The sequence below is a fragment of the Amphiura filiformis genome, chromosome 20, assembly GCF_039555335.1.
Source record: "Amphiura filiformis chromosome 20, Afil_fr2py, whole genome shotgun sequence".
In the NCBI taxonomy this organism is placed as follows: Eukaryota; Metazoa; Echinodermata; class Ophiuroidea; order Amphilepidida; family Amphiuridae; genus Amphiura; species Amphiura filiformis.
Genome location: NC_092647.1, coordinates 24,741,316 through 24,768,114, shown reverse-complemented (window position 1 = coordinate 24,768,114; position 26,799 = coordinate 24,741,316). Strand labels below are relative to the sequence as shown.

General features: G+C 36.9%; 1 protein-coding gene across 1 annotated transcript; it reads right to left on the bottom strand.

Annotated features, from left to right (window-relative positions):
• Nucleotides 1-608: 608 nt before the first annotated feature.
• On the bottom strand, nt 609-26,799 carry LOC140141959 (isochorismatase domain-containing protein 1-like). The gene is given in 6 exon segments (XM_072163851.1): nt 609-8,749; nt 17,804-17,920; nt 21,562-21,681; nt 21,683-21,718; nt 23,903-23,950; nt 26,631-26,799. Coding segments are annotated over 6 exon segments (612 nt in total). The 5' UTR covers nt 26,766-26,799; the 3' UTR covers nt 609-8,593.

Genomic DNA, 26,799 nt, shown 5'->3' with positions numbered 1-26,799 from the left:
ATTGGTCGAGAGCCGGGCATAAACAACGTTCATTCCCGGCTGCTTTAGCGTGATAATTTTGGTACAAAAAACACAGAATAATAATATTACACCTTATATCATGTTCATACATAGGCCTACTCACGATATAACGACGTTTCTGATTGGATTTGGGCCCTTTTTGCTGGTCATAAATTCCGTTTATGACCAGTACGCAGGGCATAAACAAGCTGCGCCACGCAGCGTTAGAACCCAATTAACACGATCCACGATTTGCTAGTGTTGCGTACATCGCGCATGTCACGCGCCCATCTCACGCGGGCTTAAAAGATGATGCGTATCACGCATTGACTCCCGGCCGTTGACCTCATGAGCCGAGCTGCTTCCTGCAAGTAGGCCTACTCATTTTCTTCCAATTTATGAAGGAAAACGGTATGGAAATGTTATTTAAACTTGTAAACCCTTATTATTTTCATCTGTATTGAATTGCTAAGAATGTTGGGTATGTATGAACGGGGCATGATCGTTGTTTATGCCCTTGGCTCACGCCTCGGGCATAAACAGCGATCATGCCCTCAATCCTATGAATGAACCCCTAATTATTATTTGAAGAAATACAATCACAGAATAAACATGGTTCAATAGAATCAAGGGTATGATCATTGGTGAATGTATAAACACGGTTCAATAGAATCTAGGGCATGATCGTTGTTTTTGCCCTATGCAAACATTAATTACTACCCCACAGCTTGCACACTATCGAACACGAGTAAAAACACAGTAAAACCATACTTTTCAATATAGTGATTCATTTTATTTAAAAATAAATTAAATATTTCTGGAAACAAATATTTAAAATGAAGAATGTAATTGAATACCTGAGTGGAAGAAGAGCCCAACTCCATCAAAACTGTTTTTGAGATATTAAGAAAAAACTTAATATTTGGAAAAGTTTTATGGACAGAATGTTTTCATCTTCAGGGGACCTTTAATACATAAACATACAGTATTACATTCATTTTAAATTATATATGTTTCCATGGCAACGGTACAGGACTTAATACGCGCTGGGGTTGGGCCCTTCTTCCACAAATGTACTGCAAGTGCCAGTTCAGTAAAGCAGATGTGTTATAAATAGCTACAGAAATTAGGTAATTATCCATTAATTGCACAAGTAATACATGTATGTTATAATGTTAGCAAGAAAGTTTATTGCAGTGAAAAGCAGATTTTGTGGATACACAAAAATATAACCCAATATTTATGGAAGAAGGGCCCAACTCCATGAAAACCATGATTAAGTGTACATGGAAGACTATATTCAGCGTGGATTCTGGCTCATCGTTCACACACAAGGAAGAACAATCTGCAGGCAATAAAATGCTGGGTCTAACTCATTTTTGTAAAAAATTGGAGTTGGGCCCTTCTTCCACTCAGGTATTCAATTATTTATGAGTTACTTCACAGTTAAAAAAATGCATGGATTATTCTTCACGCTGTCTTTAGGAAAAGGGGGTACTTTTTGAAAGTTACCTTCAATGTTTAACCCATCGTTGACGTGAAGGGTCGCTTATTCAGAGTGTTAATAGCATCTGATTTCCCGGTCTGATATATCCATGCATTAATTTCTAAAAATGAGCCTCCTCGAATCAATGTAGTCCCAGTGTATAGGCCTACTCATATTGTGAGAAAATTGTCATTAAGGGGTCTACACATTACACCATTTAGGGACCCGTTTTAGTGTCTTACGCCATTTAGGGGGTACAATTTCTAATATCTTACACTAATATGGGGTGAAATGTGCTACCCCTGAATACGTCATTTAGAGTCTCATTTTGAGATGCTGCGATGGGTACGACCCGGCGTTGTCCACATACTGATGATGAATATCAGATTAATATAAACTGTCCCTGTATAAATGCACCCAAATGTCTCCCAAATGCACCCCAATGTCTCATAAATACACCCAAATGTCTCCCAAATACACCCCAATGTCTCATAAATACACCCAAATGTCTTCCAAATACACCCCCAATGTCTCATAAATACACCCAAATGTCTCCCAAATATACCCCAATGTCTCATAAATACACCCAAATGTCTTCCAAATACACCCCAATGTCTCATAAATACACCCAAATGTCTTCCAAATACATCCAAATGTCTCCCAAATACATCCAAATGTCTCCCAAATACATTCAAATGTCTCCCAAATACACCTAAATGTCTCACACATACATCCAAATTTCTCACAAATACACCCAAATACCTGATTACTGTCCTGTGTAACCTGTTAAGTACCTCATGTGATTCATTGACATGGGGGGCAGAGTGCATAATTACAAGGTAGTTGTGGGTTCGTATCCTCGCTGCATCAACATATTGTGCATTTAGGCAAGGCTCTTCACCCCTATTGCCTCTCCCCACCCAGGTGTACAAATGGGAACCAGCTTTATTCAATGCCAAGAAGGTAACAACTGTGGAGGAGGTGTAGCAATCCCACCACATTAACATTAAATGGAGGAGTCTGGCCCAAACCTGGGCGGTGCACTCAGTACAAATGACCATACGGGTACGTGCCACAAACATGGGTAGCATTTTCGGCCTTGTGGTATATCAATTACCCCTTTTTCTAAGCCAATTTTGGTATATGGATAGGTCCTTTTTTCAAAATTTCTTCTTTTTTTCAGAAAATACCCCAATTTTGCCTCAATCTAGCCAAAATTGTTAAAATTTCCCCAAAATTTGGAGGAATTTGTAAAATTTAAAACAATTTAGGTTAAATTTGGCCGAAATTTTTGACTTTTGGTATATCAATGGGTCCAAATTTCTTGAAAAATTGGTATATTGATGGGTCCACTTTCAAATTCTTAGCGGCACACCCCTACCAAAACCAAACTTGAGTACCTCCCCCCCAGCCCAAATGCTTTAAAAGAGAGATGGGCACTCTGGCTTGTGAGCACAGGTTTGTCCCCTATACCTTTTATTTTAGTACATGAGCAAAAACAGCTTCACTGTGCAAACAATTTGAGAACATAATATGAGAACATAATTCGAGGGTTGACAAACAGAAGGCCTTAACTCACAAAGGAATCCTTTGTGAGTTAAGGCCTTCTGTTTGTCAACCCTCGATATATATAAGAACATACAAATTAAGGGATGGTTTATTTTGATCCAAGGATCGACAGTATGCCAGAATCACAACAAATTCTGCACATTATAACAGGGATATTACCTTCATGCAAAGTTAGCCTAGTATCAATCATACATGGACTATACAATTTCCGGAATAAATCTATCTAATCCCTCAATGAAGTCTTGACAATTCGGTATTGAACTTATGTAATGTTACTATGTCAATGGGATCACACTCTTGAGTAATGAACCATGATCGAAACGATCACCACACAAAGTATATGGCACTCAAAGGCATACCAAAATAGCATGATCCGGTAACCAAGAGAATTACGTAACCACTTTGATGTTGAATAGGCTCATTTCATGAAGGATATTATACTAAATTTTGGTTACTTTATTTGACCCTCTTATACCAAGTGGAGCCAAGTTGATTTTTTTTGTTGCTCACAGCTCCCCATCCCGGGCTCCACATGTATTTACATGTACCCAAATCCACACCCAAATCACCGACTCATCATGTTAATCAATTACAAATACTGGTATACATTTGAATTTACAATGAATAAAATTATGTTTATTTGACAAGTGTTGTTGTTGTCTTTTTAGCTCTTAAGGTGGTAAAATAATAACACACTGGTAACAAAAGTTATGTATATTACAGGGACAAGGAATCCAATTGCTACACTGGAATTTCAGTGACTCAAGACAAGCGGTACGTTATTTATGATAAGAAAAGAGGTACCGCTAGAATGTACCTCATTTCTCAACATATTATAATGAACCACACAGTGTCATCGCCCCGATATCTTCATGGTAGAAATCGCCATGGTAGGTTGAATCCACAGCCACGCATGGCCATTTTATTCCGACCTTATGAGATAGCCAAGTGACCTGACTAAGGCTACTGACAATAGCCGGGGTAATTGATTTCTCGCTGTGTGAGTAAGCTTGTATACGACATTGCGGTCAATGGTCATACTGCCTCCATTGGAGTAGTGAGTGCAGCTATAGCCTGCGCGCTGTAGTCCATACAGGACCAACGCAATATAAAATTTGAATTTTGGTCAGATTTTGAGTTCAAGATGCACGGCCTTTTTTCAAGCCGCAAGCTAACAACTATCATATCTTTTCAACACATATTTTCAAGTGTATGAGACCACATCTGGTTTCTTGAGACGAAATCATTTACGGGAGATATTCATCATTTTCTAGCCCGGTATCAGAAGATTTTCGTCTGATATCAAATCGTGCATAGTAATTCACGTGTATCGATCCCGGGTATTTATTTTAGTATCTCTGCTGCACCAAATAATTATTAGCCAGGCGATGTCGGTGTGAACCACTTGTCTTGAATCACTGAAATTTCAGTGAAGTAATTGGATTCCTTGCCCCTATAATATACATAATTTTTGTTACCAGTGTGTATTTATTTTTTGAGAAAAATGCAAAATTAGTCACAAAGTTTATCAGGAGGCGTAGTACCACCTTAAACATGTTGACAAATATGCCTCATTCCATAGTTATGTCACATTTACTGGGTCAGAAGACTTTTTGTTGTTGACACTTAAACATTTCTGTGAAGCGTTAATTAATAGTAAACAGGATATTGTAGATGTACCGGGGTAGATGTCATCTATAACAAGCAATTAAGGGGATTCATATATAAGGCACGTTCAGACGGTTGATGATTAGTCGTTGATTAGCTTGTAGTTATAAACTTCGATGATTAGCTTGTAGTTAGTGACCGTGTGGAAGCAATCGTGGTTTAGTAATCAACAAGTAAACTTCAAGATATTAACCATAAGAAATCTTATGATTTAGACCTAAACTACGAGCAGTTGTCGATGATAGTGGCTGTGTGGACACGCTAATCATCGAAGTCGAAGTTTAGCATATGACCTCATGGTGTCTATACATACATCTCCTGAAGAAACCAACTGGCAACCAAGTTGCTAAGCAACAACGAGTTGTACACAGAAGGTCGTCACAACAACATCAGTGTTGATAAAGGAATCTGACAGATTCCGAAATGTCCACAGTAAGTGCTGTTTTATTGGACTAGAACTATGAAATTCGTCTTTATTTATTATACATGTAGCATGTTTCTTGATCTTTTCGCATGCCCGGTTTGCATGCTTACTGGTAACTGTTAGCCGTCAAATTATAGCAGCGAAAGACGGAGTTTCCATAGCATTGCATTTTAGGAATATTATATAGTATTTTCTTAATTGTTTGGCTTAAAAATAAAGTAGCAAACCTGAAAAAAGAGACAGAAGATGGGATAGAATGACGGTTTTTTGGTATCATCGTTCTCGTATCACATTACGGCCATTGGGGAACCCCCGGCAGTTCGACCAAAGGATTCAGTATATTGTTGAGCGCAAGAAATAAAAACTAAATGGTCTAAGAATTTAATCTTTCACAGTTCAATTTCAAATAATAGGCCCTATTTCTTTTAATGTAGTAAAAGCATGATTTTTTTTATTTTTATCTTTTTCACTTTAAAAAATAATGAAGCCACCGCGAGTCTTGGAGCCGATTTATTTTTAGCTGCACTGGTGGATTCATCCTCGCTATTTTTCAAAATTTAATTCATGGCTAAGTAAATCATGTTTAAAATACAACCATGCCAACGAAATTTAATTCCACATCGTAGAACATCCAATGTTTCATTTCATATTTTCTCGGGGTATATACGGTCCATTTCCGGGTTTTTTATCAGCAAGCAAGGTTGGCTTGTTGATAAATATTGGAATTGTCGAAGATTAGCCGCCGTGTGGACGCTCGTCGTTGATTAGGGGATTAAAAGTTAATCTTCGATGGTAAGGCATCGTCTGAACATGACTATAATTTACAAGTTTTATAAGGTTTCAAAAATAAGTGATGTGATCAAGCAAAATCAGTCGGAAGTCAGAAATATTGATTTTGAGATATACCCAAACAAAGAAAATATTCCCCATTGTTTCCTATTGTTTTGAAAACTCTTTAACTGCTCATCTTTGGAACGAAATGTCCAATTTCAATAGTGTTTTCTGCAAAATGTAGCTTTGTTTATGCTTTATACATCCAAGTAGAAAAATTAAAATTGAATATTGTTGACTTCAGATTGATTTTGCTTGATCACACCACATATTCAATATAGTATATTATCAACAACAAACATAACAATGTTAGCTACAGTACATTTTGTAAGTAAATAAACTTTTTTTTCACTTTGTGACATGATTAAATTTAAATCACCATCTTTTAATATGTCTTTAAAACAAATCAGCATCTAGATTAATTTCCCAGATACCTTCAGCCACAAAGATGGTCAATTATAATGTGTGTAAAATTCAATTTCATTCACAATTTTTAATCATTTTTTTAAATAATTCTCCCCTTTTTTCTGTCACCCTGGGTAAAAAATAGTTTAGTGTTAAGCCAATTTTGGTAGGTTGAATCCACAGCCACGCATGGCCATTTTGTTCCGACCTTGAGATGCATGATGAGCCGAGGGACATGACTAAGGCTACTGACAATAGCCTGGTAATTGACCTCTCTGTGTGTGAGCGAGCATGTATACGCTATTGAGGTCAATGGTCATCGACTTTTATACTGCCTCCACGGGAGTGAGTACAGCAAGCCTACGCACTGCACTATAGCCGGCACATGTAAAATCAGAATATTTTTGTCCGATTTTGAGTTCAAGATGCACGATTCTTTCTCAAGACGCTAGCTAACGACTATCATATCCATTGAACATATATATTCAAGTGCAAGGAACCAAATCTGGATTCTTTAATCAATTACGGGAGATATTCATCATTTTCTACCCCGGTATCCAAAGATTTATCATCTGAATATCAAATCGTGCATAGCACATTCACATGTATCGATCCCGGGCATTTATTTTAGTATCTCTGCTGTACCAAGTAATTATTAGCCAGGCGATGTCGGTGTGTGATGGTACCTCAAAGATCTATACCTTCATGCACTGTCATAAACAGTGAATGCAAACCATTGCAAAATTACTACAATGTATAAAAGCTTATAAACCGTCTCTTATCTGATCCACATAAAGTTGGCAATAATGAAATTAAGATATAGGCAAAAACATAAAGGAGCAACAAACATACATGTAACAAAATAGACATAATAACTTTGCCAGAGATTTATGGTATTGAGCAAGTTACTGCCACCCCAAAGGTACAATGGTGCCCAGCTACTTAGTGGCTACTCTAGAGTACCAGTGCAGCAGCACCAGACCAGTACCTATGTGTGTACTGTATGTGTGATTCTGATGTGTGTACTCTTCATACTATAGAGTACCGAAAGTACCAATGAATTAGCTGTGCAGCAGTGTACCTCGGCGGAGAGGGGGGGGGGGCAACAACAACAAGAATCTGGTAGTTATACATGTAGATAATGATGTTTGACTTTGATCAAATGCATCAGATTATATTGTGTCACATCGGGCTATTCCATTTGAAATCCTTAGCCCCCTGTGGAAGACAAAATTTCAAATGGAGTCACCCAATCATGAAACCCCATCTGAAATTCATACTCCCCGTGTGGGAGGTTAAGGTTATGTCTTCCATAGGGAGTGTATGGATTTCAACTGGAATATAGCCATAACCGTGTAGCAATTTTCATCATTTGTGACCGCCTGAAAATCACTTTATGCTGGTTTCATACTTTCCAGCCACTTGCCGCTTTGAAGATGATTTTGCTTCACTGCGCAGTTGCACCAAAAACGCTAGCAGTGACCAGCGGCAAGCCGATAGATATATCGATCACTACACCGCTTTGCCGCCGCGGCAGCACCGCTGGAAGTAAAATTCAAATCAACTTGGAGCAGTGCCAATCTGACGTATGAGAACAAAATACGATTTTAGAGCGGTGGTAAGCGGCATTTCAGAGTCATGACGCTGCCGCTCCGCCTGCAGATAAGTGCAAGCGGTATGATAAAGCGTCACGCCGCTCAACGGCAAGCGGCAGAAAGTATGATACCAGCATTACTCTTCCCCCTCCTGGAAAATGACGTTTGTTCCTCTTTCCTATTTTCAACCTGCAATCATCTTACAGCTTTTACTTGTAAAGTTTTCTGTAAAAACTTACGACAATTTCTTTTCTATCTTACAAATTTTGCCAGTGACATTACCCATTGGCTTTGCATTGAACTTGATTGAACTTCACACGCAAAGCATATGGGCCACCTCTGGAACAAAGTTGATATCCATCAAAGAAAAATCACAAAATCAAAATACTAAAGAGACTCTCAACCTTCCTACTTTATTCCAAACCTGAACATTGGGCTATTCCAATTGAAATCCATAACCCCCCTATTGAAGACATGACCTTAATCTCCCACACAGGGGGTACAGATTTCAAACAAAGTCAGGCATTCAGGTAACCTCATTTGAAATTCACACCCCCTGTATAGGGTCATGTCTTCCAAAAAGGGGTGTATGGATTTCACCTGGAATCCTCAGCATCACATGTTGCTTGTTGGCGACGTCAGTCCCGACGTAGGAGCACTTGTCTTCACTAAAGCCTGCACCTTTTTGAACTCCGGATGGTCCTTATCGCCCACCAGCTGAAACATTGTGGATTCACTTGTTGTTACAATAGCGCCAGCTTGACGCAATCTCTGCAAGAACAATAGAATGATGTTAATTAATTAATAGCATTTCCAGGAAACAAGACTTTCTGCTTTTTAGTTTCAATATAATGAGCTTTTTCAATTCAATATAATGAGCTTTTTCACTTCAATATAATGATGCTTTTTTACTTCAATTCAATCTAATTAAAAAGCTTAATTAATAGCATTTCCAGGAAACAAGACCTTGAGCTTTTTAGCTTCAATATAATGAGCTTTTTCAATTCAATATAATGAGCTTTTTCACTTTAATATAATGATGCTTTTTCACTTCAATTCAATCTAATTAAAAAGCTAATGAGCTTTTTAGCTTGTTTATAACCTAACCCATTTTAATTTTTAAATGAATGATTTTGGTCAAGTATCAATAGCAATTATTTTGTTGTCTATTGCTCTTTGATTTTATACAAGACCAAAAAATAAATAAGCAACCCGTTTTTCAAGTTGACCTAACATGACCTTTGTCTTTTGACCTTAGTATGTCCTGTATACATCTTACTATAATTCACCAGAATCTGTTTGTTTGTCTGTTTGTCTGTCCGCCTCTTTTCTCGGAGACTAGGGGTCACACGTTCCTCAAACTTGGTGAGTGGGTGCAGCTTGGTATGAGGAAGAACGAGTTTATAATGATTAGTGGCTCAAGGTCACCCAAGGTCATCCAGGGGTCAAATTAGTAAAAACTGTTTTTCTCTGAGACTGGGGGTCGCACGTTCCTCAAACTTGACGGGTGGGTGCGTCTTGACCCGGGACAGAACAAGTTTGTATTGGTTAGTGGGTCAAGTTCACCAGAGGTCATCTAGGGGTCAAATTAGTAAAAACTGTCATATGGGCATGAAAACTTGGTAGGTCAAGGTCACCCAGGGGTCATTTGAAGTCAAATTAGTAAAAACTGTTTTCCGCCTATTTTCTCGGAGACTAGGGGTCCCACGTTCCTCAAACTTGGTGGATGGGTGCATCTGGACCTCAGACAGAACAAGTTTGTTTCAGTTAGTGGGCCAAGATCACCCGAGGTCATCCAGGGGTCATCTGAGGTCAAATTAGTAAAAACTATCGTATGGGCATGAAACTTGGTGGGTACAGTCAACTTTTATAGTCTAATTTTTGGAAGGTCATTTTGGGGTCATCCGGGGTCACCCAGGGGTCATCTGAGGTCAAATTAGTAAAAAATGTTGTATGCGCACGAAACTTGGTGGGTACAGTCACCTTTTAGAGTCAAATTTTTGGAAGGTCATTTTGGGGTCATCCAAGGTCAAATTACTAAAAACTGTCATATGGGCATGAAACGTGGTGGGTACAGTCAACATTTAGAGCCAAATTTTAGAAGGTCATTTCAAGGTCACAAGGGGTCATCTGAGGTCAAATTAGTAAAAACTGTCCTATGGGCATAAAACTTGGTGAGTACAGTCACCATCAGCCAGGTAATCGCGACAGCCGAGAACCGCCAAATACGGGTAACCGCCTAGTCATTATAATCTGAGACAGAATAAAAAAGACTAGTATGCGTCTGTTGACATCACTGTCAATTGAGTTTCACACTACCCTTGATTGGTAAGTAGTGTTTAAAATGAAGATTGATTCATCTGGTGCCTTCATGGCAGAAAAGGAATTGCAAAAAACAACTTTTCTAGGCATTGACTGGCATGGTGCCGTAAGGGAAGAAAGTTTATTACTAAGACTTCACTTTTGAGATGGTTTGCATGATTGAAGGTGCAAAATTAATCTATAAGGCACACTCTTTTACTGTTGTGTTCAGAAACTTCAAACATCACAACAACTCATAAATAAATCATTTCTGAGTTTGATTGACAGGCGGCGTAATAGTATTTTTTTGGCATCGATTATAATACACTATGACATGAAAATTCTAAAAACGGTGTATCACACAACCAATTCAATGTGTCCTGCTTAAATTTTCATGTTCTGTTTTCTATGTTACATTGAGGACTACCATTAAAACAATATGTTTCCAAATTTTGAGTTTGATATGAGAAGCATAAACATGTATACAAATGCCCCACTGGATAGTACATGTGCAATATAAATTGTGGTAACCATACCAGAAGTGTACATTGTATACACTTTTGATGTTGTTACCACAATTCTACTGAGTTTTACTGGGGTAATGACAAAAATATGAGCTTTTTTCTGATACCAAAATCTCAGTTTTGATGAAGAAAAATGGGGAATGAAGTTATCAATTGGATCACATCCCTTTAATGACATATAATACATACAAAAGCTACCCTGAATGATGTAACACTAATAATTGCTGGTGTTTTATCTCAAACATTCAATTTAAAAAACAATTTTCCTTACAAAAACATAAACTACGCTGAGTTCACAATTCATTTTCTACTTCCATGTCACCAACAATCCTGTGCAAAAATGGTTGGGACAGGATATTTTAACCCCATGATATCTACCTGCTGATTGGGCACAATGAATATTGTGTCCAACTTTGAACCAATTAAGGAGAGTATTAAAAAAATCATCAATAAATGCAAGTTTTACCATAGTTTAGAGCCTAGTCATAATTGGCAATTGAAATGAGCATTTCAAGTTATCAACCAATCAGAAATGATTACCAGTAGTGTCCAGGGGGTTAAAAATCAAATTCATGTGAATCAAACATGTCATGAGGCTGAAAATACATGAAACATTTCATAGGTCATGTTATGTATAGAGGTTATCTGTGTTCTATAAGCTGCATATCCTATCAGCGACTGCTATACCTTGTTTAGGACTTTCAAAAGAAGTACCTGCATGTGCAACCATAACTGTTTCAAAATAGCCCGCTAAACTCATGCAGGTAACTCCAAGGTCGTGCATTGAATTGGTTTGAATGAGGAATATTACGGGAAACAGCGCCTTTCGTTAGAAGTCACACATGAGTAAAGTGGATAACCTCTATACTTGCTTACTCTCCCCGGGAACAATGTTGGAGCAGACATTGAGCGCAACCACTTTTTACTATTTTCAGCATTCAACATTGAATAAGGGGAGCAGGGATCCGTGATATAAATGTACATTAAACAAACTGTCCAACCTTTTCGTGCAGGATTGCAGCAAAATAACCAACCCTAAAGAAAACATCTAGGGATCTGGCTGTTCACATACCCCTAAATGTGTTGCGTTTTCAAAAAGATCCTTTTTGAAAAAGATAGGGTGCATCAAAAGTCTTGATACCATTTTGAACCGTCATATCTTTCACTAGGATTGGCCGAAGGGAAATCAAAATATATATTTGGAGAGAGTAAATTCATGCAGTTATTTGAATACCAAATGATAACATTTTCTTTCAATAATAAGACATACATGACCAATGAACAATATTCAACAATACATCTCAATTTCGACATGTCAATATTGGTAACCAAAAATTAGCGTTTCTCGTTGAGAATTATGAAATCAATTTTTAGACTTCGCTCATCACCTTCTTTTCTAGTAAAATGTTTTTTTAATCTTATCTTATTCTGTTATGATATGGTTGATGATGATAGATTGAAACAATTTCTTCATAGAATTTAACAATGGTTATTATAATACTAATCACAGAGTGTCCGTCCGGGCGCTATCGCGTTTGTGCGCGGTTTGCGTTCTCGCGGTGTACTATCGCGTGCTCGCGGTGCGTTATCGTGGAGTATCAACGGGATTGTGCACGGAGTACAATGCGCGCATCGGAAAGCATTACAGTGTGATAACAGGTGCATCCCATCGGACCAATAGGCCTATTTTCAACACATATTTCAATACGGAACACATGCATATACATGTAGGCCTAATCTGATGGGTTTTCAGATTATGGGTAGGCCTACCGAACTACCGAAGTAAGCATCACAGCTACATTGTACAAAACAAACAGAGTTGATTAAGTTGGGTCAAGTTGGGTCTTGATCATTGAGAGACACATTTCATAGTAATTTAAAAGGTCAGGGCAGGTATATGGGTAATGGGTGTTGGGTAATTAGAAATAGGCCTATCACGAGAACCGCCCGACCCGCGAACCGCGAAATCTAGTATAATATAAATTCAAATAGTAGTTTCAACACTGGCCCTGATCACACTGATGAAGCACCAACTAAAGATCAAATGTGACAATGTTTAGAATATGCCTTGAATTGCGAACACTTTTAATGGAAAACAACTGGTTGTTTTCCTTGGGTTTGCAATATGACGAACAACATCACTTATGTTCAATGTTGACCTCTGCGAATTATTTAAGAGTTATGTCCATACACATTGGCGTATGCAGGGGTGGTGTTATGTGTGTTAACATGTATATATCCATGTCAATCAACAATTAACACATGTGGGTCAGTCCATATGATATCAAGGAGGTCCCCACCTGACCCCCTCAGATTTGCTTTATATTTTAGTCATATGTTGTACCTGTAAAAATATTAAAAACCTGCAAATTTGAGGTCTGTAGCTCTTACTGGATTTTCTGTGGTAGCCATTTAAAGTTGGCGTATGGGGTCTAAATTTGGACTCAAAAGTTGCCCTTTAAATAAATAAAATATAAGGGAGTCTGTGACTTCTTTACAAAAAGAAAAAGAGGTCTGAAACCTTGTATACACACTAACTGCATGCCTAATTTGTCAAAAAAAAAAAAAAAAATTGGTAAATTGCGTTGTGTCACGGGGTCATTAAATATGCAAGAAAAAATGTAATGTTTTGTAAACTGGCAAGTTTAGCCCCTAAATTCACATTTTTGTCAGATTAATTATTTTTTGTTGTCACTGATGCTAAATATAGGTTAAATACAATACATATCCAAAAATTGAGGTCACAACTCATTTACATTTGAACAGCGCCCTCACGAAGATGAAATTTATTGCAAATTCAACATTTTCAGGGGTCCAAAGTCGATGTGGTCCACCTTCAAAATTTATAAAACATTTTTATATATGACTACTAGTCTTAAATTACAACTTTGCAAAGTCCCAGTAATTGTCTAGGTTGACTTCATATAAAACGACAAGCCCAAAGTTGACCATTTTCTTATGATTGCATGTACTGCAAATGTGCGAATTTGGAAGTCTTAAAGTCAAATTGGCCCAACATTGAAAATAAAATGGAAATTAAAGTAAATAGGGCCAATAACTACGCATCTAGTCATTTGTTTTCAATATTGTGGCCATTTTGACTTTTAAACCTTCCGAATTCGGCACCTTTGCAGTACATACAATCATAAGAAAATGGTCAACTTTGGGCTTGTCGTTTTATATGAAGTCAACCTATAAAATTACTGGGATTGAGCAAAGTTGTACTTTAAGACTAGTAGTCATATAAAAGTGATGTTTTATGAATTTTGAAGGTTGACCACATTGACTTTGGGCCCCTGAAAATGTTGAATTTGCAACTTAAATTTCATCTTTTGAGGGCGCTGTTCGAAATGTAAATAAATTGTCACCTCTATGTCTTATATATGCATTGTATTTGTCCTATATATCGCATCAGTGACAACAAAAATCAAATTATTCTGACAAAAAATTTAAATTTAGGGGGGCTAAACTTGCCAGTATACAACACATTACATTTTTTTTGGCATATTTAATGACCCGTGACACAACGCACAATTACAGACATTTTTTTTTTTTTTTTACTTTTGTTAAATTAATTGGGCATGCAATTAGTGTGTATACAAGGTTTCAGACCTCTCTCTTTTATTAGGAAGGTACAGGCTCCCAAAGATGAAATTTATTCAAAGGGCAACTTTTGGTCCAAAGTTATATTCCCTACTCCAACTTTAAATGGCTGCCACAGAAAATCTGTATATTGAAAATAAAATGGAAATAAAAGTAAATAGGGCCAATAACTACGCATCTAATCATTTATTTTCAATATTGTGGCCAATTTGACTTTTAAGCCTTCCAAATTCGGCACATTTGCAGTACATGCAATCATAAGAAAATGGTCAACTTTGGGGTTATCGTTTTATATGAAGTCAACCTAGACAATTACTGGGACTTTGCAAAGTTGTAATTTAAGACTAGTAGTCATATAAAAAAAATGTTTTATAAATTTTGAAGGTGGACCACATCGACTTTGGACCCCCTGAAAATGTTGAATTTGCAATAAATTTCATCTTCGTGAGGGCGCTGTTCGAAATGTAAATGAGTTGTGACCTCCATTTTTTGGATATGTATTGTATTTAACCTATATTTAGCATCAGTGACAACATAAAATAATTAATATGACAAAAATGTGAATTTAGGGTGGCTAAACTACCCAGTTTACAAAACATTACATTTTTTCTTGCATATTTAATGACCCCGTGACACAACGCGCAATTACCAATTTTTTTTTTTATAACTTTTTGACAAATTGGGCATGCAGTTAGTGTGTATACAAGGTTTTAGACCTCTCTCTCTCTTTGTAAAGAAGTCACAGACTCCCAAAGATGACATTTATTTAAAGAGCAACTTTTGAGTCCAAATTTAGACCCCCATACGCCAACTTTAAATGGCTACCACAGAAAATCCGTAAGAGCTACAGACCTCAAATTTGCAGGTTTTTAATATTTTTACAGGTACAACATATGACTAAAATATAAAGCAAATCTGAGGGGGTCAGGTGGGGGACCTCCTTGATATCATATGGACTAACCCATGTACATTGCCGGTCAATGTCTGGAATAGGGGTATGTGGGGATTGTTAAGGCCCCCCCCCACATCATCAAACCCATACCCCTACCCCGGCAACGTATGTAAACGTTTTAATTGTTACCGGTAATTGACATGGATATAGAATTCACCATAATCCTAATTTAGCATGGACCGCTTTAAAAAAAGAAGAAAAAAGCGCAGTGATTTATAGTGCGCTACGCACAGGCACAACGCCTAGACGTTGATCCACAAGCCTCAGCACACTTTACTTTTTGACACTCTTTGAATTTGCTTACAGAATATAATCCTAATTTAGCATCGACCGCTTTAAAAAAAAAAAAAAAAAAAAAGCGCAGTGATTTATAGTGCGCTACGCACAGGCACAACGCCTAGACGTTGATCCACAAGCCTCAGCACACTTTACGTTTTTGACACTCTTTGAATTTGCTTACAGAATATAGTACTTGTCAGTTTATGCTGTATTATAGTGAAGAACTATAAGTTTTGCATTTCCTGAGTACCCACTACCCAATAAGGTTTCTCAAGGCCGTAATGTTTTGGTTCTCGTCCAGAGGATTTTCATGAATTGAGGGAGGGAGGTAAATGTAAATTAAGCATTGTTTGCAGAGTCTTCGTTATTTTCCAATAGTGCTCAAGAAAAGGAGGAGCCCACATTTTTTTTTGTTAGATTCTGAGGGATAGTACCACAAAAAGTCTTGGAAATTGAAAAGCATTCCAAAGTCTAAAAACAATTTGAACAATCTAAAAAAAAAAGCTGACAAATCCCCAAAATAAAACGTTAATATTATGCGCTCCTATGCACACTTTTTAAATGCAGGTCCTACAAATATAGACGAATCCAAATCCACGCATTCCTACACCTGACTAGCAGCCTTTAGTTGGGTAGCCATCGGCTACAATGCACCCAAAATGTGAAATGATTCGGCCTTGGCAGAAATTTTAAACTGCATTCCATCACCCGTTTTACCCCTTCCGCGAAAACACAGGTAGACAAAAGAATGATTAAAATTTACAACATAATAGGCCTTATAGTTCCCTTCGGCAAAACACACAGCTTGTACATGGTCTATTCGCTGTTGAAGTGACATAATAATCGAATTAACTACACCATATCAAACGATACGAATGGATGTACTTGCGAACAAAAGGACCATGTATGAACAGATGCGACGGGATTACCTGGGGAATTATCTCTATTGTATATATTATTCTATTAACCCTCCTCGTCCTTGCATCTTCTCTAGGTGTTAGGCGGCTTTTATTTGCACAATGGGGCGCTCAAAACACCAGGTTGGTGCTAGCGGCTACCCGAAGATGTCCGACCAAATCCTGACCATGACTTGGCTTGTTGGATTCGTCTATAGCTTTATATGACAGCAAATTTAGACAGTATTTTGCATTGAAAATGCTGTAGACATCTGGAGCTTCTGTGGGCTTTACCCCTGGACCCCACCGGGGCCATTAAGCGGGCCCTTGGACCCCACGCCGTAAAACTTGCGCAACACAATTTCAAACTTTTACCCAAACGCAGTGGCGGCACCAGGAATTTTTTTCGGGGGGCATTGAGGGGGCAAAGTGAATTTCAGGGGGGGCAAGAGTTCTGACTGGAAGGCATTTGCATTTGTAAAAAAAAGCAATTTTCTCACTCTATTAATTGCACACAACAGTGCATATTTTTGTTTAAAAGAAATATTTTGAAAAAATGAGAAAACCTTCCCTAGACTGATGTGCTTTAAACGATAGTGCAAAAAGTTAAACTTTGCATGCATATTTTTCGAGTTATCTTGTCACAAAAATCGTGCAAAGTTGTCAAAAGTGAACTCTGAGAAATTGATGTTTTAGTACAAAAAGTCAAAATTATGCACAGAATTTTAAAACGTTAAAAATGTTACGCTTGTAAAAGCTGTATCTGGTGCATGGTCTAAATATGCATCTTTATGCATCAATGAATCCATATATAAATGTCTGCTTTTAGTGTGCCAAAATTAAAAATAATTTAAAAATCTGAGCGGCATTTGATTGCAAATTTTTGTTTTATTTACACACATTTGCTGCATGGCGTTAACAACATACCAAATGCGCTTTGACTGCGTTTGACATACACGAGGGTTGCGCCACATTGTGCGACGTGAATCACGTGCGTAATCACAATATTTCGCATTCACGCATTCTTGACCCGTTATTTCCTGCCAATTTGCTAAGCTGTCTTGAGCCATGTGACTTTTTAGAGTTGAAAAAGTGAAATAAATCAAGCAAGAATCGGATGAAATATTAACGAGTTGTATTTTATCACTTTCAAGTGAAAGAATACATCTTGGTGTTGACAAATATCACAAAATCTCAAATTAGGGTGTAGAAAAATATTCCTCCCCTTATTCTGGCCTTAACACCATTTATAAATCAAATGTTTTCTCACCTCGTACGCAAACATTCTATCCATCATGCTCCTTGAAGAGCAGCCATCAGCGATGATATGGACGTCGTAACCTTTGGCTAGGAGATCAAGAGCTGTTTGCTGAATACATACATGTGTCTGGAAAGGGAACACAAAAGCAGGACTACAAGTTATGTAGACCTTGACAATATTGTGCGGTTTTTTAAGGGCTCATTATTTAAAGTCCCTTACATAGGAAGGTGTGCGCCATCCTGCAGCTTTCCTGTGCTAGCCTTCTTTTGTTAAAATCCTGGACAGGGTGTATCACTGATGCATATGATATAATCCATCCGTTTTATGACCAAGCTTTCCTGAGGCGCGCACTTAGCGAGGGGAATCCTGCCTTCTTTCTGTGTGAAAACGTGGTAGGGTATTTCAATATGAGCCCTAAGAAAGTTTGTCTCAAATTTAATGAAAAAAAGCTACCTGGGAGTACTTAGCATGCACTTTATTTTTAGTTGCTAAAAAAAGCTATGTGCTGAAACACAATTTCTGTTTTTATTGCATTTATAGAGGTCTAGTGGTTTGCATTAACCCTAGAACTACGAAAAGGGGGTTGTACCAACCCCCTAAGATTTTTTATGGATCCATCATAAAGAAATGCCGAACTTCCTAATTATAGATATTTAATTGGTAAAAACATTTTGTACGGTTGTTTTTTCTGTTATTTTTAACCACTTATTTATAAACCTGACATTTTGGCATATTTTTTTTAAATCTTTGTTTAATTAGGTGATTTTTTTGGTTTTTTCAAATCAAAAGGTCATAAATGTTCTGTGTCATTCATAGACAGTAAAGCATGTATGGCAGCCCTGCATGGTACAAACTTACGTCATATTGCGACTATGAAGCCACATACATATGAAGCCACATACATATGAAGACAGTAAAGCCTGTATGGCTGCCCTGGTACAAACTTACGTCACGTTGCAACCTTGACTATGAAGTCACATACATAATGCACAACCTCAATTTGAAAAGTAAACCCAAAGGCTTTCACAATAGGAAATAAGGCAATATTTTGCAAATTGTAAACATATTTTTGAAACCGTATAAAATTTGTAAATTGTATGAATTCCTTTTGCTAATCTGGGTATAAAATAGATTCCCTTGTGTTAAACAAAAAAAAAAAATACATGTTTCTCGTCCGCGCCCTCCTCATTTTTTGAAAAATTTTCAAATTTCTTTTTATTTTGTAAACTTTCAGTTATAACTTGTTGAAAAAGATGTTTCAGAAGTTGAAACTAATTTTACGGCTTTGTAAATGCATAATACATCATTTAAGAAGAGTTTTGTGATCACTAGAGGGGTCTACTTCTCAAAACAATAAAATAAAATGGGCCTCCTCCTTTTTCTCAGATATCAATCTGTATGTCAAATACCCAAAATATGGTGCCAAATACAGGTATTTAGCGTCCTTTTCAATAAAAAAATAGAAAATAAAAAGCCCTCATCCTCCTAATTTTAAAAACCGGACGAGAAACATGTTTTATTTTTACCTGGCCTTAGTGTTGATGACCCATATTTATAAACTGGGTCTTCCAGAAACAAACAGTAGTTATCTTTGGAAACCTTTGACTTGAAAATATACAGGGGTTAATTGAAATAATTGGTCTCTTCCATTTACTTTTGATGAGGCTTCACAGAAATGTTTAAGGTAGAAACATCAGCTATGGTGTCATGCACAGATTTGGTTTAAAATGATACAGGATGTGTAGTTGGGTGAGAAAAACTTGCCTGCCAAATTTAAATTTTTGCCCAAAAAGAGGTTTTTTTTCTTGGTTTTTTTGGCCTCATTAGTTGCTGTCGAAGTGACGTAATAATGGGATTAACTACCATAGCAATAGACGAATACAATGTTTGAATAGATCACCCTGCACTACAACGTTCACGCGGTACCTATGCATTGAACCATGGATGTCAAAGAAATGCTGATCACTCGCACCTGTAAGATTAGTATCTTTGAAAAGAGCGGTATTGTATTCAATCTATGATTGCAGACATACACAATTGATGAGTGCAACCTGCTTATAGTGCAGAGGCGATCAATTCAAAAATTGTATTCATCTATTGCTATGGTAATTAATCCCATTATTACGTCACTTTGACACAGGGCTGTTTGATTTAAATCATGCCAATTTAAATCACTCTGATTTAAATCAAGTGATTTAAATCGCGATTTAAATCATTTGATTTTTTTTTTTAAATCACTGATTTAAATCAACTTTTTTCATCTTTTACCATTTTTGATCAATGTAAGTTAGTTTCTTTCTTAAATTGACTGTTTTACGTCCTTCCTAATGTTTCTACAACTTTTGGATACAATTAAAATACCTCTATGATGTCACTTTATCTATTGCTGAAAATTCATCTTCAAGGTGCAGAATTCAACAGGTTTTTCCCATGATTTTACCAAATTATTTCTTTGAAATTTTCACGTGCAAAAACATGTTTTTATTTTTTTGTAAATACTTGGTAGGATTGTGCATATGACTAGCATTCCACTGGTACTCTTTTGACTTTATCAAATTAAAAAAATCAATTTAAATCAAAAGAATCCGATTAAATGTTTTTTTTAATCCGATTTTTTTTTATAAAAAAAAAATCAAAAAAATCAACAACCCTGCTTTGACAGCAAATATAACCACTTTGAATGTGTCACAGTGCCGACACCCTGTATTATAAATATTTTTTCCCTGTGACGGGCGATTGGTATTTCATCGAACGCAAGAAAAGGAGTCCTATATGATAGGCTAGAAATGGATCACTAGATCGCTCAGTGGTGAAGTAGAAACTCAAAATGTAGAGATGTATTCAATTCTATTCAAATCAATATTCTATTATTGACGCAGATAAAGAAAGTTGCATAGTGTCTCGATATGTGCATTGTATTATTATTTATAGACTTGTCATTTAATATTCTATACAGCACGTGGATCTGATTTCAATTCTCAAACAGTTGAACATATCACATTTTTAATGTATGATTTAAAAATCGTTATGTATAAAATGCAGTAAAATATATCCACAGCAATCACCAATCGCCGCGGATTAGTGTATTGAATTTCCAGTTAGTGTATTGAAAACAAAACCTGGGTTTTACCTGACAACAAATCAAATTTTCTTGTAATGGCAACATCATATGGGGTACTGAGCATGCACATATCGTAAAAATGTGTAGAATAGAAACTCTGTGGTATCTCATATTGTGTACATGGTATGCTTCGCCCGAGTCGCTCGACCTATCTCGAACAAAATCGCCTTGCGTAGCTGTTGAAAAACAAGAGGATTCGCCGTACTATCACGGCAATTTTTGACACAAAGATATAGGGATGATGACGCTGTGTGTGTCTTACCCTGGGGGGGGTACTCAGTACAAATGACCATACTGAGGACGTGCATAAATATGGGTAGCATTTTCAGCCTTCTGGTATATCAATGACCCCCCCTTTTCAAAGCCTATTTTGGTATATGAATGGGTCCTTTTTCAAAATTTTCTCAATTTTTTAGGGAAAACAGCCCAATTTTTCCGTAATCTAGCCAAAAGTTTCAAAATTTCCCCAAAATTTGTAAAAACTAAGACAATTTTGGTTAAATTTGGCCGAAAAATTTGACTTTTGGTATATAAATGGGTCCAAATTTTTTGAAAAATTGGTATAGTTATGGGTCCACTTCCAAAATCTCAGCGGCACATCCCTACCAAAACCAAACTTGAGTATCCCCCCCCCCCCGGGTCTTACCTCTATACCAAAGAGGACTATGGATTTCACATTAGGTAACAGCTCCAATTCCTTCTCTACCTCTGGAATCACCATGGAAAATTTGGTCTTTGGAAAAGGTCCCTTGGCTTGAGTGATGTCCAACTAAGCTTATTGTGCTACCTAGACCTTTTGGATACTGATAAAGACAAAACAATGGCAGGTTAACATACATCCTGCTATGGAGTACATCAACGATCAAACCTACGTCTTATCACTGATTTACTTCTGGAGAACTTTCGATAATTCATTTATTGCACAACCTAGGTGTTACCAAAACGCTGTGTTGATACATTGCTGTCAATTATCTTGTCCATAACATCAATAATTCTATCAGAGTTGGTTCCTTTCCTCTTTTCTTTGCCAAGCAGTTATCACAACAATTGAAAAATTGAGACTAAAATAACAGGGTATCATATATAATAATGGTGTTCCTCAAGGACCGAATCTAGGTCACATCATTGATTTACTACGGAACCATTGATAGCTCGCATACTGTGCTTTTTGGGATACAATGAATGGTACCAACATCTCAAGGATCAAGCCTTAGGTCTCAAACATAAGACTGTGAAACCTTCAACTGAAGAAAAACATTTAAAGAAAAAATATATGTACATCAGTACATGTACCTAACAATCAACCCCAACAATGTTAACAAAACATCCTTGGCCTTTGCTGGCAAATAGGTTGCAGGTGTTTCTGATAGATGAGTAATGGAGCTAGTTTGGGTTCAATCCAGTATTATATGGTGTCTATTCCGGTTATCTTTCTAATTTGACAAGAAATGTTGAACAAAACTTTTATATGGCCAGTTGTCGCTTTTCATTATTTGTATTTGTAAAATATCTGTAATTGGTTGAAAAATCCCTGAAAAATCTGTAATTCAACACAGATATTTCAACCGGTCACAGATTTTTCATAGATCGATAATACAATGTACATACAAAATTCCTAAACAACACCTATATTTTGTGTTTCTGAGTTTAATTTTGGATATTCATCCTTGCAAGTAAGTACGGAAAGGAACCCAAACTAGCTCTAGTACTAATCTTTCAGAAACACCCTACTAAAGTAAGTACTAACTTTGCAACATTATTTTCCCAATAACATTGACCAAATTTTCATTTTGGCAAAGACAAAGAAGAGTACCAATGGCAGAAAGTGATCAAGAATGTCTTGGAAGTTGACAAAGATCTGGAATACCAAGGCCACAAATTGGAAAATGAGCAGGCAATAGCGTTGGTGCCGGTGGCCTCCCTGAAATTCAAGCCACAATTGACATTCCCGAGTTTCTACTACATTAATCTACTTTTTTTCATTATTTTTTTTAGATATTAAATTTCATGCTCTTTGATGCTCAGAATTTAGTACGGTCAGGCCACCTTAATTAAATTGAGTCTCCAAGCTTGTGAAAAATTGAAAGCCTATAATGCGGAATGCGTTTTTTTTTTTTTTTGTGTTAAATTTTTTGATTTATTTTTTTTATGTACAGGCTTTGGGACAAGCATTTTGTGCAGAAAGTATCCACTGTCTGTTGCAAATGTTGGAATGGTAGACATACAAATTAATTCTTCTCTGTGTTAAAAGCTTTAAAACTTGAAACCAAATAGGAATGTTGAGCTTTATTTTCACTTTTTGTTAAAAATATGAAATTCCTGATTTTCAAAGAGGACTACATGAACAATTTTATTAACGAACGCGTGCGGCAGGTTTGAAGCTCGGATTAATTACCAGGTGTTGTCTGACTGTATAATTACAGGCTTAAGAAAATATCAGATCAGACATATTATTAAATTAAATATCACTTGTTGGATTAGGCAAAAAAAAAAAAACTTTGTCTCAAAGCTCACGAGTGGTTTGAAAACAAATGCGAAATGCGATTTTTTTTTTATTCCTGACTTGGTATTTTTATGGTATTTTGAGAAAAAAGTCTGATTTTCGCCAAATTTTTCTGGAAAAAAAAAAAGTTTTTGAAATAAAAAAAAATACTGCATTTCTTTTTTTTTCAAATCTCGCAATTTTACAAATGCACACACAAGCTTTGAGACAAACCTTTTTTGGCCTTATCGACTCGAAATGTCCCTCTTCAGTTCAGTCCTAATAGGCAATTCCAGTTGAAATCCATACACCCCACGGCAGACATGACCTTAATCTTCCACACAGGGAGTATGAATTTCAAATGGGGTTACCTGAATGGATGATTCCATTTGATATCTACACCCCCCGTGTGGAAGATTAAGATACAGTCTTCCGTTCGGTAGGTGTATGTATTTCAATTGGAATAGACAATTTCATACGTAATTACGTATTTAACACCACAAACCTGCTCAGTCACAATAAGTGGAATACTCAAAATCTTGGCTGTTTCAATCTGGACAAATGAAGAAAAGAAAATAGAATACTTTATTGCGGGAAATTTTCACACAGAAACATGTAGTGATATACTTACATTGTTAACCCAGTTAAAAGTCGTCATAATTTACGTGAATGCATGTGATTCATCATTAAGGGGGTACTACACCCCTACTCAATTTTGTGACTATTTTTGCAGTTTTCTCCAAAATTATAGCGCATTAGGGACAAGTAAGATATGTATATTATAGGGGCAAGGACTACAACTACTGCACTGGAAATTTTATTTCAGCACAGACAACAGTTGTGGAGTTACAGTCAAAAATGAGGAAAACCAATATTTGATCAATAAATCAGTAACTACTTGCTTTGAGTTGCTGAATTTTCAGTACAGTAGTTGTAGTCCTTGCCCCTATAATATACATATCTAACTTGTCACCAATGTGTTATAAAGTTTTAGAAAAATGCAAAAATAGGCACAAAATTTGCCAGGGGTGTAGTACCCCCTTAACTTGTTGTTTGTGATTTAAATTTAACCTTTGGGCTTGAGCTTATGAACTAGTTCTAACCCGATCTAATTCCTAAGAAAATTGTCAAAAACATGGCCGTAAAATTTACTTTGGGTACTGAATTTCTAAAATGGCGGAAGTTCGCAATATTGCAATCAGATACCTTACTATGGATGACGATTATGCCACATATTCCTTATATCTGGTAAGGAATGATTGCATACATATCAGAAGAGTTGAAAGTAGTAAAGAATGACTTTAAATACAATGTAGCTTGAGTGGTCTACAAGAAAAGATCGCTAAACTTTGCTCTGCTTTTTTCCGACAGAATTGGCTTGTGTCTGCTTGCTTGCACTCGTAGCTGGCACTGACCAGACATAACCTAATTATGTTGAAAACACAGGGCAGTTTTATTTCTAAAGGAGTAAAGAATGGGTGTGCATTCTTGAAATCCAGGCAATGTCTTTTGGAATTTACAGGAAAGCATGAAATAGCTTCTGGAGCCTTAAAGGAGAGACGTTTAGAGCATTTACAATAGAATGCAAGGAGAGAATGGTCAAATAAAGGAGAGCTGAAAATCACTCTCCTATCAGATTTAAGGAGATCAGTTGAGAGCGATTGATCTCGCTCTCCTCAAAAGGCAGTCCTGAAATCTACCATTCAAACTTCAATCACCTGAATGTATAGTGAATAGAAACATTAACATTGGACATTGAGGTCGCATTGCTGAAATTATGAATTCCGAGATGTCACCACTTGACGTTTTACTCGTTTAGTGAACATCGCTACTTTGCATTTCAAAGCCATGAACTGCGCAGTAATGTCCTGCATCAGCGTTATGTCAAATGACGAAATCTCATGCAGGTCTATTCACAAAGCCAAAGGCTATGCCTGAGAGGCTATGAGATTTACCGAAAGGTCAATAAACTGCTTAAGCCTTTTTTTACGGGGAAGTTACGGCGCAATTAGGCCTGGAAATAAGTCGGTCTGAACCAGGAGCCAAACATTTGGAAAAACAGCTATTTTCTAGTGAACCTGGGGCCATTTTTAAAGATCAAAAATGCTTATTTTTGTTATTTCTACAGCTTTCTATGGACTACAATGTATGCTCATGCCGCGCAATCATGGCAATGCAAACTGCCCTTTTGTTCTATTTTGTGCCGGGTTTTCTATAAATGGTGCTCCAGCTGAAATATAGCTTAATAAAAAATGTCTGATTGTAAATGTAAACCTGTAATTTCAGATAGAGTTTTTGTATCTCTTTCCTTGTTGGAAAGGTATAAAGGTATAAAGTTGAGGAGATAGGAACATGTACCGAACATCCGGGACCACTCTGCCATGTTTGGCGAGTGCGGTACATGAACACGGTCTTTTGTGCCTATGTAAATTTAGTCATTGTGTAAAGCTGTGTTTATACCCATGGGTTACTCATCATCAGACTGAATCATTGTCGTTAACTGCACAAGTTATGTGTGCAATTTTAGAGAACGTTCAGGCAAATACGACAGCGATTTAGTACACTGATCATGCGTGCGATTCAGGTTTCTGCAAAAGCGATCTTTAGAAATGACCAGCGATTGTGTGTTGTCAAGTGGGTTTTATCATGTTAATTAGTAGTCCGAGGTGCTCTGACGATAACACTCCGATCGCCAGGCAATCTATGTTTAATACCTGTATTAGGCCAGTGGGACAACGAAACCGCTACGTGAACGAGCTAGTTAATTAGTGACCTGACACACATAAAATTGGATCGGTTGAGCTCATATTTATTGGTCGAGCTATGAGTTTTAAAATATTGGACGAGGCGTAGTCGAGTCAATATTTACAACTCATAGCGAGACCAATAAATATTGGGCGTAAAGCATCAATTTTATCATTAATATGTTTTGGATCAATATTATCACAACTTCCATCAAAACATAATGATGTCAGGTATTGGAAAGATCAAGCATTGAAATGCTTTCATTTTTTGTACTGGATCGTTCAAGCATACCCAACAAATTTTTCAATGTAAGTGCCTCTGGACCTAGTAGAAGTAAAAACGGAGACTATGGCCAGAGTTCCCGGGCAGAGTTCTAGGGCTAGCACTGACCGAATATCGAATGAGAAACCTGTTGAATTCTGCAACTTGTACAACTGATTTTCAAGGCAAATTAAAACACCTTTCAAAAACTTCAGCAACCATCTTACCAGTCTCTTGGACACTTCTACTATATCCGAAAAGTATTTTATTGCTGGTCTGAATCTTTCCTGCATGTCACAGAGAAAAAAAGCCGTTTTCTCTGTACTCAAGTTTCCAATGGTTTTTCCTGTGGGCGCCGCCATTTTGAAATCACTGAATATAGTCGAATACCCAAAT